Below are 15,794 nucleotides of genomic sequence, written 5' to 3'. Positions count from 1 at the left end.
TAATCAAAGACGCTGGGACGGTATTGATTATCGTAATAATCAATAATCAGTCTGGACGTTAATATGCAACATTTTTAGTGCGCATGAGAGTTGGATCTGGTGATGTTTTGGGGAAAGAAGCCTGTAGCGCCTGCATGAGGGCAACAGTTCAAAGAGGTGGTGGGTGGGGTGGGATCTGTGCTTCAGGAAGGGGAGGGGGCAGCCGACAGTCCGCTCTGCCTCAGTGAATGAGGGAACCACACTGAACTGCAATATGTTCATACACTCTCGATAGGAGCGGGAGAATAGGTATGACAAAAAGTCTAAAAAAGGTATGACATAGTGAGGGGTCTGTCTGAGAAAGATATGACAGAGCGAGAGGTCCATCTGAAAGATATGACGGAGTGAGAGGTCCATCTAAAAAAGATATGACAGAGTTAGAGGTCTGTCTGTAAATATGTGGTAAAGTGAGAGGTCTGTCTAAAAAAGATATGACAGAGTGAGAGGTCTGTCTAAAAAAGATACGACAGAGTGAGGAGTCTGTCTGAAAGATATGACAGAGTGAGAGGTCCGTCTGAAAGATATGACAGAGTGAGAGGTCCGTCTGAAAAAGATATGACAGAGTGAGAGGGCTGTCTGAAAAAGATATGACAGAGTGAGAGGTCACCGGACAGCACCATACACAGCTCAGACGAGGGAGTTGGATTTGTGCCCCTCTGCTCGGCGGCGGGAGTAGGTGGTGGACGGAGTTAAGGGAGGAAAAGCTGAGATTGAAGCCGCCGCGGGGAACCAGGAGCTCGGGCTGCTGCTGCTGCCGCTGCAATGGAGCTGGAGAACATCGTGGCCAATACGGTGCTGCTAAAGGCGCGGGAAGGTAAGGATGGAGACGGCAGGGTGAAGGCTCCTCTAACCCCAGCAGCAGGGATGGACGCGCCTGATGTGACCCGCCTGTGCACTTCCTCTTGGCCGCGGATCACATGTGTTGATGCTGCGCTTCTTTAAACATCACTTTAAACGCTTGTGTCAGCTGCCGAACAACATTTACAACTTTTACTTGTGTGGTTCTTTCCGGAGTTCACGCTCATGAAATGAATGCGTGAAATACTTTTGAAGTGATCGTGATAGTTGGCTGTAAAACTTCTGGAGGAAGACGGAGGCGACGCAAATCTAACAGGTTCAATATTGACTGCTTCCTGGTGTAAGCCGAATCAACGAGCGGCTCTGGAAGGTTCTAGATGTTCGCCGGTGTGTGTGGGTGACAAGAAACAGGTCAAATGTACAGGTTTGTGAACGGGGTTCGGTTTGGCAGAGAGAGCGAGTCCGGAAGCTGCTGTTGCAGCATCGTCCTGTAGTTTCTTTGCGAAACAGGATGTTGAGGCAGAAGCAGCTGTGTGTGTGTGTGTCTCACCTGAAGTGACTCTAAACACACACACACACACACACACACACACACAGATTGTACATTATGAAGATGAGGCGAATCTTAATCAACATCATAAATCATAATCTGTAGAGATGATGATGATTGTCCAGATTTCTGTTGGCTGGTCTTTCCAGCTCAATGCTCCCTTCTGGAAAGGGTGACCAGAACAAGTACGGCGGGCACAACTCGACTGTCTTTCTGAAAGTTTATTCCACATACACAGTTAAGCAGACGTCAGTTAGCAGTTAGACAGTTAGAAGTTAGGTTGTAAAAACCGACAAGTCGTACAGGTTCTGATGATAGATAGATTTACAAAGCTGTATACGAAGGCAATATATAACAAAACATGCTTTGACAATGCACCTTAAAGGCTCTTTAAAGGCAACGGTGCTTTGATACCAATTACAACAATGAACAAATAAATAGAATGAAAGACAAATAGCTTTGCCTGCTAGAAAGTTCTACACCTCCCACTTGGCCTACTGATTCCTAAATCCAAGTAGGCCACAACAACTACAAATTTTGCCTTTCAAAGTGGGTACATAAAGCTACATCGCTGGGTACGAACGTATTACACCCTCTCGTAGAGGGTGGTGGAGGGGGGGGTCTTGATCCTTTTTCCGAAACACACCACCAGCCTCTCGTGGAGGATGATGGAGGGGGGGTCTTGATCCTTTTTCCAAAACACACCATCATGTGGTGGGGAATCTATTTCTGTTCCTCCACTGGTAACAGAACCACCAGCCTCCTGACATCTCTGTGAAGGATGGTTGTGGAGGGACAGTTCTCTTTCTCTTTGCCTTTCCCACTTTGTCCACTGGAAACCAGACAACTTTGGCACGTCCTCACTTTAACGCCTCGAACTACGCCTTTCACATCAGGATGGGCCTCCACAACTCTGGTTAAAGTGGGAGGAAGGACGAGGCAAAGCCTGACCAAATGACTCTCCTTACTGAAGGAGAAGTGGATGTAAAAGCACCGAACCCATTAACTTGTCGCATCCTACTGAACCAGATCACTGGATTGTACGACCCTGTCGATCTAACAACACCTGTGAAGCAAAAAGGTGTGATTCTTGTGAGGAAGGCCTCCCAGGAGGCTGGCAAGTTCACTCCTGACTAGCTTTGCCTGCTAGAAAGTTCTACAATGATGATGATGAAGATAAATCCTGACAGAAGTCTGGATGTCAGAGGTCAAGCGTTGACCTCTGACCTCTGAGGTTTGAGTGACAGGAGGAAAATCAAAAACTGAGATGATTTCATGATTTTTTTTTTTTTTAAAAACATAAAAAGAAGTTTATGTTTGATAAAGTTTGGATTGAATGAAATTTTATGAATCACCAACTGTTGTCAGTAAATAATTCACAGCATGTCTCTGCAGCGTTGTTATGGCAACCAGTGATGTCATCACTTTGAAACTGTGGTCCATTAGGAAACTTTTTTTTCGTTCAATTTCTAAACTTCAAACATGTTTTTTGACGTTGATGAAACAGTGACTGTGAGCGCCCCCTGCAGCCCCTGCTGCTGAGAACCAGCAGTCACTGCGTCACATGATCACGTCCTTATGTCACTGTTAAACTGAAGTTTGTAAAGCACACACTGCTGCCTTTATCACTAAATTCTAATGTCTTATTTTACTGCTTTTAAAATCCTTCATTCAGATTGACTTCAGTGACACAAAGTGACCACACGAGGCAGCAGAGGAGCAGCAGCTAAAAGCACTGATTTTCTTTCTGAAGTTTGGTGTGTGTGTGTGGTTTACAAACTTCAGTTTCTATCTTGAGTCAGTGTGTTTTTGTGAGTGATTTTTGTTGGAATATAACCTGGATTATAATCCTCTAAACTGAATGGTGTGTGTGTTCTGTAGGAGGAGGTGGAAGCAGAAAAGGGAAAAGTAAGAAGTGGAAGCAGATGCTTCAGTTTCCTCACATCAGTGTGTGTGAAGAACTGCGACAGACCATAGGTAAGAGAGCAGAGTCTGTGGTTTCTATGGTGACGTCGTGGTGACGTCGTGGTGACATTGTGGTAACATCTTTGTGTTAAGTTTGTACATTTAAATTGTTTGTAAAGGTCCTCAGTCTCAGATCTCTGGTCCTCCTCAGTCTCAGACTTCTGGTCCTCAGTCTCAGACCTCTGGTTCTCCTCAGTCTCAGACCTCTGGTCCTCCTCAGTCTCAGACTTCTGGTCCTCAGTCTCAGACCTCTGGTCCTCCTCAGTCTCAGACCTCTGGTCCTCCTCAGTCTCAGACTTCTGGTCTTCAGTCTCAGACTTCTGGTCCTCAGTCTCAGACCTCTGGTCCTCCTCAGTCTCAGACCTCTGGTCCTCCTCAGTCTCAGACTTTTGATCCTCCTCAGTCTCAGACCTCTGGTCGTGTGTGTGTGATCATGATGAGATGAGGTGATGATGATGTTGATGGTGATGATGATGTGGTGATGATGATGATGATGACGACGATGATATGATGATGACGATGTGATGATGTGGTGATGATGATGATGATGCTGACGATTTAATGATGATGACGATGTAATGATGATGATGAACGCGATGACGATTTGATGATGATGATGTGATGATGACGATGTGGACGATGATGTGGTGATGATGATGATGACGACGATGATGACGATGTGGTGATGCTGATGATGATGACGATGTGATGATGATGATGATGGCGATGACGATGTGATGACGATGATGATGTGATGATGATTATGATGAGGTCCTCACATGTCCCTGCAGACAAAGACTACAGCAGCCTGTGTGAGCGTCAGCCTATCGGACGTTTACTGTTCAGACTTTTCTGTGAGACTCGACCTGAGCTACGACGCTGCGTCAACTTCCTGGATGCTGTGGTGAGTGTGTGTGGGTGTGGGTGTGGGTGTGGGTGTGTGTGTGAGAGAGACACACACACACACACACACAGTGTCAGTGTAGAGCTACAGACAGACGTATAATCTCCATGTCACATGACCTGCAGGTGGTTAAAAGGTCAGAGGTTATTGACAGCTGTGTTATGGGGACAAACATCAGTTGGACTGGAGACGTTCTGTTGTCTTTGAGCACACAAGCACTTCCTGTTGACGATGAAGATGAAGAGAAAGTCTCTGCTGTCTTTTCTCTTCATCGTGAACAGGAAGCACTTTGATTTTTCCACTCAGTATGATGATGTGTGATCACATGACCTGTTTATGAGGACAGACAGGCAGGCAGACAGACAATGAAGAAGTGTGTGTCTGCAGGCAGAGTTCGAGGTGACACCTGACGAGAAGAGGAAGGAGAGCGGTCAAGAAGCGATCGACAAATACTTCAACACAACGGTAAGACAATTGTCACACACTTTTTGTCGGGAGCTCGGGAATCTGCGTCCAGATATTAACTTCGTTTTTCTCGTATGGTCTGGCTTCATCAAACTTCGGCGAAACTTTGTAACTACATGCCGTTCTGAACCATCCTCTGCTACCAATGTTACTCGTAATAAACCCGACGTTTATTGCTCAGAAAGGTTTGTGCTAACCCCATACACACTTTCAGGCACCTTGTGCCGTAAAGAGCATTGCTGTGGGAAAACAACGTCCTCCTCAGTCTGTCCCTGCTTGGTCACGTCTCTCTCCTGCTGCTGCTCCTCCTCCTCCTGCTCCTCTTGCTCCTCCTACTCCTCCTTACCTGTGTGGTTGTGTGTTTGTGCTGCAGTCGGACAATCACGTGTCAGAGGTGGAGGATGCCATGATGGTCCAGTGCAGGGAGCGGCTGCAGCAGGACGCCTGCAAAGACCTCTTCAAGGACTGTACCAAGTAAGAGCACAGGGGGGCCCACACCAACCCTCAGTGACACAGAGTGGCCTCACGAGGCAGCAGAGAGCTGCTCAGTCACTGTGACTGAGGACACATTTCACCACACACAGAGATTTAAGAGAAAACACATGACATCTCCACATCATCACTAAATACAAGGGGGCGGGGCCACCTGCTGTCGCCGTCTTCAGGTTATGAACGGTATGACACCTTCAGACGTCCAAACTAATGACAAAGCAAAAATCTCAACACAAAAGTTCATTTGTATTCGTACAGTTTTGCACGAATATTTAGAAAAAGTTACAACAACAACAGCTCCTTCTGGTGGTTCATGACTTATTATTCATTATTAAACATTTGAATAAATGAAGGAGAGTTACTGACTTCACAAAATGACGAAACTTTGTACACACGTGTGCTGCAGGTCACATACACAGGTCACATGACATTGAGTGAGGCCACGAGATTGTTAACCTAAACTGAGTGAGTTTTTGTAATTGCATCAGTTGACCACAGGTGGTGCCGTGTAGCCACAGTAACAGTTTTTTAATCTGTTGTTTCCAGATTAATCCACGATTACCTCAGTGTGGCACCATTCGCAGATTACCTGGACAGCATGTTCTTCAACAGGTTCTTACAGTGGAAATGGCTGGAGAGGTAACACACACACACACGCACATTTGAAATATTTATTTATGCCCACATAAATAAAAACTATAGGTGTTTCTTGCACAAGGAACACAACACTGCCAGTGCAGTTACACACAGTTACATATATGACGACCTACAGGTCAAATAGAGGCAGACAGAAAACATCGTCTCCTCCAATAATAGCTGATACTGAGCAGTACCTCACTAACTGTTTAGCTCTTCTTTTAGAGAGGCCGGCCATCTGAAGGCCCCTCACAACCAACTTGTGCACATGCCCCAGACTACCAAATATAAAGACTGAAAGTTTACATTTGTAGCCTCGCTGAGAGATGGTCTGCTTCAGCTGCTGATATTTTAGCACTTTGGTTAGAAAGGCCTCGTCAAGGCTGTAATCAAAGGTACAGCCTACCTCCAGAATGAGCACCTCTGTCTGTGCTTTTCATGAACAACAATAACATCATCAGTGGTGTTAGCTGTAACATTAGAGAACACTGAGCTTTACAGCACGATGGAAGACCTGAACACAGATGAGATATCTGCTGATATCAAATCCACAATTCTGTTATGCCTACATATGTAAACATGGCAACCATTTAGGATGTGAGACATGCTTTCACTTATTCGTCTATATATATGTATATGTGTATGTGTAAGTGTGCAGTGGGGTGTGGTCACTGCACTACACCACAGTAGTATAGTATAGTATAGTACAGTACACTGCCTGGCCAAAAATAAAGTCGCCACCTAAAACAAAGGGTCACATGGTTAGAGTGCCTTTAGCTTTGATTACTCACTCATTCACTGTGGCATTGTTTACATAAGCTACTGCAATGTCACAAGATTTATTTCCGTCCAGTGTTGTATTCATTCTTCACCAAGATCTTGTATTGATGATGGGAGAGTCGGGCCACTGAGCAAAGCCTTCTCCAGCACGTCCCAAAGATTCTCAGTGGGGTTAAGGTCTGGACTCTGTGGTGAAAATGATGTCTCATGTTTGTCATGTTGTTTCTCATGTTTGTCATATTGTTTCTCATGTTGTTTGTCATGTTGCTTGTCGTGTTGTTTGTCATGTTGCTTGTCGTGTTGTTTCTCATGTTGTTCTCATGTTGCTTGTTGTGTTGTTTCTCATGTTGTTCTCATGTTGCTTGTCTTGTTGTTTCTCATATTTGTCATGTTGTTTCTCAAGTTGTTCTCATGTTGCTTGTCGGTTGTTTCGTTGTTCTCATGTTGCTTGTCCTGTTGTTTCTCATGTTGTTCTCATGTTGCTTGTTGTTCGTTTGTCATGTTGTTTCGCGTTTGTCATGTTGTTTCGTTGTTCTCATGTTGCTTGTCGTTGTTTCTCATGTTGCTTGTATGTTGTTCTCATGTTGCTTGTCCTGTTGTTTGTCATGTTTCTCATGTTGCTCGTGGTGTTGTTTCTCGTTTGTTTCTCTGTTGTTTCTCATGTTTGTCATGTTGTTTGTCATGTTGTTCTCGTTGCTTTTCGCGGTTGTTTCTCATGTTTGTCATGTTGTTTCTCATGTTGTTCTGTTGCTTCTCATGTTGTTTCTCATGCTGTTCTCATGTTGCTCTTGTTTTTCATGTTTGTTTCATGTTGTTTCTCATGTTCGTTTCTTGTGTTGTTTCTCATGATGTTTGTCGTGTTGTTTGTCATGTTTGTTTCTCATGTTGTTCCTCATGTTGTTCTCATGTTGCTTGTCGTGATGTTTCTCATGTTCTCATGTTGCTTGTCGTGTTGTTTCTCATGTTGTTTGTCATGTTGCTTGTCATGTTGTTCTCATGTTGCTTGTCGCGTTGTTTCTCATGTTTGTCATGTTGTTTCTCATGTTTGTCATATTGTTTCTCATGTTGCTTGTCGTGTTGTTTCTCATGTTGTTCTCATGTTGCTTGTCGTGTTGTTTCTCATGTTCTCTTGTTGCTTGTCATGTTGTTTCTCATGTTTCTCATGTTGTTTGTCATGTTGTTTGCTGTTCTCATGTTGCTTCTCATGTTTGTTTCTCATGTTGTTTCTCATGTTCGTTTCTTGTGTTGTTTCTCATGATGTTTGTCGTGTTGTTTGTCATGTTTGTTTCTCATGTTGTTTGTCATGTTGTTCCTCATGTTCTCATGTTGCTTGTCGTGATGTTTTAAGATGTTCTCATGTTGCTTGGTCGTGTTGTTTCTCATGTTGTTTGTCACGTTGTTCTCATTTGCTTGTCATGTTGTTCTCATATGTTGCTTGTCGTTGTTTCTCATGTTTGTCATGTTGTTTCTCATGTTTGTCATATTGTTTCTCATGTTGTTCTCATGTTGCTTGTGTTGTTTCTCATGTTGTTTGTCATGTTGTTCTCATGCTGCTTGTCGCGTTGTTTCTCATGTTTGTCATGTTGTTTGTCATGTTTGTCATATTGTTTCTCATGTTGTTCTCATGTTGCTTGTGCTTGTTTGTTGCTTGTGTTGTATGTTGTTCCTCATGTTGCTTGTCGTGTTGTTTGTCATGTTGTTCCTCATGTTGTTCTCATGTTGCTTGTCGTGATGTTTCTAATATTCTCATGTTGCTTGTCGTGTTGTTTCTCATGTTGTTTGTCATGTTGTTCTCATGTTGCTTGTCATGTTGTTTCTCATGCATGTTGCTTGTAGCGTTGTTTCTCATGTTTGTCATGTTGTTTCTCATGTTTGTCATATTGTTTCTTATGTTGTTCTCATGTTGCTTGTCGTGTTGTTTCTTATGTTGTTTTTCATGTTGCTTGTGTTGTTTCTGTTTGTTTCCTTGTTTCTCATGTTGCTTGTGTTGTTTGTTTGTCATGTTGTTTCTCATGTTTGTCATATTGTTTCTCATGTTGTTCTCATGTTGCTTGTTGTGTTGTTTGTTGTTGTTTCTCATGTTGTTCTCATGTTGCTTTTCGTTGTTTCTAATGTTGTTTTTCGTTGTTGTTTCTCATGTTTGTCATGTTGTTCTCATGTTGCTTGTCGTGTTGTTTCTCATGTTGTTGACCTGTTGCTTGTCGTTGTTCTCATGTTGCTTGTCGTTGTTTGTTGTTTCTCATGTTTGTCATGTTGTTCCCATGTTGCTTGTCGTGTTGTTTCTCATGTTTGTTTCTCATGTTTTTCATGTTCGTTTCTCGTGTTGTTTCTCATGATGTTTCTCATGTTTGTGTTGTTTCTCATGTTTGTTTGTCATGTTGTTCTCATGTTGCTTGTCGGTTGTTTCTCATGTTTGTTTGTCATGTTGTTCTCATGTTGCTTATGGTTTCTCATGTTGTTTGTCATGTTGTTCTCATGTTGCTTGTCGTTGTTCTCATGTTGCTTGTCGCGTTGTTTCATGTTGTTTTTTTCTCATGTTGCTTGTTATGTAGATTACTCATGTTGCTTGTGTTTCTTATGTTGTTTCTCATGTTGTTCTCATGTTGCTTGTCGTGTTGTTTCTCATGTTGTTCTCATGTTGCTTGTCGTGTTTCTCATGTTTGTCATGTTGTTTCTCATGTTGTTCTCATGTTGCTTGTTGTGTTGTTCCTCATGTTGTTGACATGTTGCTCGACATGTTGTTTCTCATGTTTCTCACGTTTTGTTGTTTCTCGTGTTGTTTCTCATGTTTGTTTCTCATGTTTGACATGTTTCTCATTTTTGTTTCTCATGTTGCTTGTTTTGTTGTTTCTCGTGTTTGTCAATTTGTTTCTCAGGTTTGTTTCTCATTTTTGTTTCTCATGTTGTTTCTCGTGTTGTTTCTCATGTTTGTTTGTTTTGTTTTTTCTCATGTTGTTATGTTTGTCATGTTGTTTCTCATGTTTGTTTCTCGTGTTTGTCATGTTGTTAGTCATGTTGTTTCTCATGTTTGTCCGTCGTTTCTTGTATTGTTTGTCATGTTGTTTCTCTTTTTTATTTGTCATGTTCTAATGTTGTTTGTCATTTTGTTTCTCAGGTTTGTTTCTCATGTTGTTTCTCATGTTTGTTTCTCATGTTGTTTCTCATGTTGTTGTTTCTCTGTTGTTGTTGTGTTTGTTTGTTCTGTTTTTTCATGTTTGTTTGTCATGTTGTTGTTTTTTCATTTTGTTTGTCATGTTGTTTCTCATGTTTGTTGTTTGTCATGTTGTTTGTCATGTTGTTATGTTTGTTATGTTTGTCATGTTGTTTGTCATGTTGTTATGTTTGTCATGTTGTTTGTTATGTTGTTTCTCGTGTTGTTTGTCATGTTGTTTCTCATGTTTCTCATTTAGTTTCTCGTGTTGTTTTTCATGTTGTTTCTCATGTTTGTCATGTTGTTTCTCATGTTGTTTGTTGTGTTGTTTCTCATGCTGTTTCTCATGTTGTTTGCCCCCAACTGATATTTGTTATTTAGACCCGCCTCCAACTGAAATATCCTATTCTTTAGAACCGCCTCCAACTGAAGCATCTTATTCTGTAGACCCAACCCCTTTTAACTAGACTAGATGCTCATTGGCCCGTGGGTCACCTGAGTTTAACTAATCACAGGTGTGAACATGTCTGTCTTTGACCTGTGATGGATCGGTGACCTGTCCAGGCTGTGACTCCGCCCCTCGCCTCATGTGAGCAGGATCTGGCTCCACCTCCCTGTGACTCATGTGGAGGATAAAGTCAACTGCAGTTGTGTCTCAGCACAGTGTGGACGTCCACTTTGATTTAAACAAAGATACATTAGTTTAACTAGTATCATTAGTAGAATTAGTATCATTAGTATAACTAGTATCATTAGTAGAAATGGTATCATTGAGTGTTTCCTTGTGTTTGTGTCTCTTCCACAGACGTCCAGTGACTAAAAACACGTTCAGACAGTACAGAGTTTTAGGAAAAGGAGGATTTGGAGAAGTGAGTGTACTTCATTTATATTTCCTGTGTTTATTATATTCACATACATATATATACAGGAAATACATATTTGATCCCCTATATATATATATATATATATATATATATATATATATATATATATATATATACATACATATATACACACATACAGTATATACACACATATATGTATGTATATATGTATATGTATATATATATATATATATATATACATACATACACATATATAAAACTGCATGTTTAACCTGTGCTGCGCCCCCTGCAGGTGTGTGTGTGTGTAACCTGTGCTGCGCCCCCTGCAGGTGTGTGCGTGTCAGGTTCGAGCCACGGGGAAAATGTACGCGTGTAAGAAGTTGGAGAAGAAAAGAATAAAGAAGAGAAAAGGAGAATCGATGGCTCTGAACGAGAAAGTGATTCTGGAGAAAGTCAACAGCAGATTTGTCGTAAGAATCAAGTCTTCATTCAGGACTCGTCTGTCACAGTCCAGGTCCACTTAAGACCATGTTAGGACCATGTTATGAAGACATTAAGACCAAGTTAGGACAAAGTTATGAAGATGTGTCTGTCTCCAGGTGAGTTTAGCGTACGCCTATGAGACAAAGGAAGCGCTCTGTCTGGTTCTGACCCTGATGAACGGAGGAGACCTGAAGTTCCACATCTACCACATGGGCGAGTCGGGTTTTGACGAGACCAGAGCCGTCTTCTACTCTGCAGAGATCTGCTGCGGGTTAGAGGACCTGCACCGAGAGAGGATCATCTACAGGTCAGAGGTCACACCTACACGCTGTCCCTGCCAATATTTGGCTTGTCTCTTCATGCTGTCCCTCCCTCTCTCACACAGAGACCTGAAACCAGAGAACATCCTGCTGGACGACCTCGGTGAGTCAACCGTTCACTTTTCATTCACTAACGGTTTTAAATGTAGAGTTTTGTAAAAGCTTTAATAAAAAGGTCAGAGTCTGATTTCTGTCACCAGCAGAGGGCAGTATGTTCAACTCACAAAACTATAAAACTTTCAATTCTTCTTCATTTCATTACTGACTAAATTATTGAAATATATAATAATAAGTAAAATAAAAGACATTTTCTCTTTAAAGATAATGAAAAGGTTTATTTTATTTGAACCCAAAAATTTTTTACAGTTTAATCATTGATCAAATTAATGTTTGTGTGTTTAGGCCACATCAGAATATCAGATCTTGGTCTGGCTGTTCATGTCCCAGAGGGACAAACCATTAAAGGACGAGTGGGGACAGTGGGATACATGGGTAGGCGCGAACTTTGACCTTCACCGACGACCGCTCGGAGCTGATTTACTGTAACCACAAGTTTGTCCGTCCTGGTCTCTGTCTCTCAGCTCCAGAGGTGGTGATGAACCAGCGTTACAGCCTCAGTCCAGACTGGTGGGGACTGGGATGTCTCCTGTACGAGATGATTGAGGGACAGTCTCCGTTTCAGCAGAGGAAGAAGAAGATTAAGAGGGAGGAAGTGGAGCGGCTGGTGACCGAGGTGGACGAGGAGTATTCATGCAAGTTCTCCGAGGACGCCAAGTCCCTCTGCAAGATGGTGGGTGGACATTTGACTTTGTCCCAAACGTCTCCCTCTGGTCATTCCTCATGTTCCTGAGCCACAGTGTCCTCTAATTATAATGTCCTCCTCCTGTCCTTGTGTCCTCTAAGTATCATGTAATCATCACCTCAATTATTTTGGTCTGAAACAGCGCGGCTGACGAGAGCGTCAGTGATGAGACATTTACATCGACTGGTTTGTAGCTACTAGGACGTTTTTGACTTCATGTTTGTAAGTACACCTCCATATCTCACATGGAAGTGAGATAGGACCATGCTATGGCCGCTTTAAATAAATTAAGTTCTTCTTCAGAGTAGAAACTTACATTATCCTCAGATTTTCTCCTTAATTTAACGTTACTTTATGTTGATTTAAAATTGATTAACGTTGATTTAAAATTCATTTAATGTTGATTTAAAATTCATTTAATGTTGATTTTTCAGCTGCTCGCCAAAGACCCCACAGAGAGGATGGGCTGCCAGGGGGGCGGGGCCTCAGAGGTCAAAGCCCATCCCATCTTTAGGTCCATTAACTTCAAACGTCTGGAGGCAGGAATGTTGCAGGTTCCCTTTATCCCTGACGTAAGTTTGACCATCTGAGTGTGAAACTTTGTGTTCTTACAAGTGCACTGACGTGTTGTCGTGGTTGTGGTTGTGGTTGTGCTTGCCGTTGTGCTTGCCGTTGTGCTTGCCCTTGCCATTGTGGTTGTCATTGCCGTTGTCCTTGTGGTTGTTGTTTTGGTTGCTGTTGCCGCTGTGGTTGTGGTTGCTGTTGCGGTTGCTGTTGCTGCTGTGGTTGTGGTTGACGTTGTGGTTGTGGTTGCCGTTGTCTTTGTGGTTGTCGTTATCGATGTGGTTATGGTTGTGGTTGCCATTGTCTCTGCGTTGTCACTGTGGTTGCGGTTGTCATTGTGGTTGCCTTTGTGGTTGTCGTTGTGGTTGCCGTTGTCATTGTGGTTGCATTGTGGTTGTGGTTTTTTGCCGTTGTTGCTGTGGTTGTTGTTGCCGTGGTTGTGGTTGCCGTTGTGGTTGCAGGTTGTTTTTGTCGTTGCTGTTGCCGTTGTTGTTGTTGGTTGTTGTGTTTCTTTCAGCCTCAGGCCATCTACTGTAAAGACGTGCTGGACATCGAGCAGTTCTCGTCAGTCAAAGGAGTGGAGTTGGAGCCTAAAGACGAGTCTTTCTACAGTAAAGTGTCCACAGGCAGCGTCTCCATTCCCTGGCAGAACGAGGTCAGAAACGCAAACATGATCATTTCATAAACACATTTTTACTGTTTGTGAAAATAACAAATGTTTGTGTAGATGATCGAGACCGAGTGTTTTACTGAACTCAACGTTTTCTCCTTGGACGGGACACTTCCTGTGGACCTGGACTGGAGAGGACAACCGTCTCCTCCTCCCAAACAGGGACTCCTGCAGTGGCTGTTTGGAAGACAGGTCTCATTATAATCATTAGAATTAATCACATCATGTATTATAATATATTATATTATATTATATTATATTATATTATATTATATTATATTATATTATAATATAATAATATAATATAACATAATGTAATTAGTGCTGTCAGTTAAACTCGTTATTAACGGCGTTAACACAAACCCATTTTAATGGTGTGATTACCGTTCTTTTTGGTCCAGCAAACTTTGTAGTTTTTTTCACATGCTGTTGCAACAACTAGTAACGTTAGAAAAACTACAACCAGACCAGATCTGGCTCGACCGGAAATAACACAACAGACGATTAAATGTTTTAATCGTTTGACGGCACTAAATATAATGTATTATTATGTAATGTGCTATACACACACACACACATAAAATATCGGGTTATTTAAAGATTTTCATAAACTTTGTATTGAAACAGAATCAAACTGACACTCTGCTCTCTACACCCCCTGCAGGAATGTTGTGGTAACTGCAGTGACAGTGACGAGGAGCCTACCAGGCTGTGACACACACACACACACACACACACACTTGTTTACGTCTTTTGCACATTTGTATTTTAAAGATTCTTCTTATAAAATCGTCAGAATTTATATTTTCATGTTATTCTTTAAAAAAAAGAAAGCAGACTTCTTTCATCCTGCTCAGGAGACTTTTTTTGTCGTCATCTTTGACCTGGGATCATTTACTGTAGACCATTGTTAGCTTACATTCTAATCAAGGTTTAACATAAACATGTTTTATATCCAACTATTTTTAAATCAGTGATTTATTTATCATTATCATGTCACGTGACTTTAAACCTCACATTTAATCAGATTAAATTTAATCAGATTTAACAAGAAACTTTAATGAAAGAAAACGTTTCTCTACATCATCATCTTTTTTATCTCAGGGTTTGTTTTTATTATCAGTGTCACTGTGACCATGACGATGAGTGTCACAGGTCACAGGTCATAGGTCACTCAGCTGGTACTGTCCACGACTTCCTCCAAACAAATGTGTGGCCTCTGATTTGAAGCTATTAAAATGAAATACCTCTGAATGAATTGAATTGAATTGAATTGAATCCTTTTATTGTCATTTATACCAAGGTACAAACGAAATTTAAAATGCAAACCTCCATGTGGTTTAAAAACAAAAAGACATACACACAATCAACAACAATAAGACAGTAAAATTCAATATTGCACAGCTTCCTAAAGTGCACAGTCAATTTTTAAAGTGCAGTCAGTGTTTTCAGTGTCAGTCAGTGTGGGCAGACAACTATGTGCAAGAGTTCAGTTGCCTGATGGCGCTGGGGTAGAAGCTGTTGGTCAGCCTGGATGTGTGGGACCGTGATGATCTGTAGCGCCTCCCGGAGGGCAGCAGCGAGAACAAGGAGTGGCCTGGGTGGAAACTGTCCTTGATTATGTTTTGTGCTCGTTGTTGGCATCTGGTGTGGTGTATGTCAAAAAGTGACGGCAGTTGTGTGTGTGTTATTTTCTGGGCTGACTTCCTGACTCTGTCCAGGGCTTTTCTGTCAGCCGCAGTACAACTGTTGAACCACACTATGATGTTGTATGTGATGATGCTTTGTATGGCACAGGTGTAAAATGTCTGGAGCAGTTTCTGAGGCAGATTGGCTTTCCTCATTGTTCTTAGAAAGTACAGGCGCTGTTGACCTTTCTTCGCCAGGGCAGAGATGTTAGTGGACCAGGTGAGGTCACAGGAGATGTGTGTTCCGAGGAACTTGAAGTCACTGACCCTCTCCACTACATCTCCTCTGATGTGGACAGGGGCAGGGTCTGTTCTTTTCCTGCGGAAGTCAATCAACATTTCCTTGGTTTTGGAGGAGTTGAGGGCCAGGTTGTTTGTGGAGCACCAGGTGATGAGTTTATGGATGTCGTCTCTGTAAGCAGACTCATCGTTGTTGTGGATGAGCCCCACTACTGTAGTGTCGTCAGCAAATTTGACAAAGATGTTGTTGTTGTGTGACGGTGTACAGTCGTAGGTGTACAGTGTGTACAGTAGCGGACTCAGCACACAGCCCTGGGGGGCCCCTGTGCTGAGTGTGAGGACTGATGAGTGGTGAGGGCCCATCCGCACTGACTGAGGGCGGTCTGTCAGAAAGTCTCTGAT

The 15,794-nt window shown here is 42.3% G+C and overlaps 1 protein-coding gene across 3 annotated transcripts; it reads left to right on the top strand.

The window, feature by feature from the left end:
• The first annotated feature begins 526 nt into the window (after positions 1-526).
• grk6 (G protein-coupled receptor kinase 6) lies at positions 527-14,266 on the top strand. 3 transcript variants are annotated; one of them, XM_044041990.1, is made up of 16 exons: positions 527-853; positions 3,269-3,364; positions 4,144-4,256; positions 4,644-4,721; positions 5,095-5,195; positions 5,760-5,852; positions 10,586-10,649; positions 10,955-11,095; positions 11,225-11,415; positions 11,494-11,531; positions 11,831-11,920; positions 12,010-12,218; positions 12,665-12,802; positions 13,312-13,449; positions 13,522-13,656; positions 14,129-14,266. In XM_044041990.1, the coding sequence occupies exons 1-16, from the start codon at positions 802-804 to the stop codon at positions 14,177-14,179; spliced, it is 1,728 nt and encodes a 575-aa protein (XP_043897925.1). In that variant the 5' UTR covers positions 527-801; the 3' UTR covers positions 14,180-14,266. The 3 variants fall into 3 exon arrangements, with proteins under 3 accessions (XP_043897925.1, XP_043897926.1, XP_043897924.1); XM_044041991.1 differs by lacking the exon at positions 527-853 and adding an exon at positions 1,160-1,261; XM_044041989.1 differs by lacking the exon at positions 527-853 and adding an exon at positions 2,071-2,468.
• Positions 14,267-15,794: the final 1,528 nt, after the last annotated feature.

The sequence above is a fragment of the Solea senegalensis genome, linkage group LG13 (assembly GCF_019176455.1).
Source record: "Solea senegalensis isolate Sse05_10M linkage group LG13, IFAPA_SoseM_1, whole genome shotgun sequence".
Classification (NCBI taxonomy): Eukaryota; Metazoa; Chordata; class Actinopteri; order Pleuronectiformes; family Soleidae; genus Solea; species Solea senegalensis.
The sequence above is the reverse complement of the archived record's forward strand: the minus strand, read 5'-3'. Positions and strand labels throughout refer to the sequence as shown.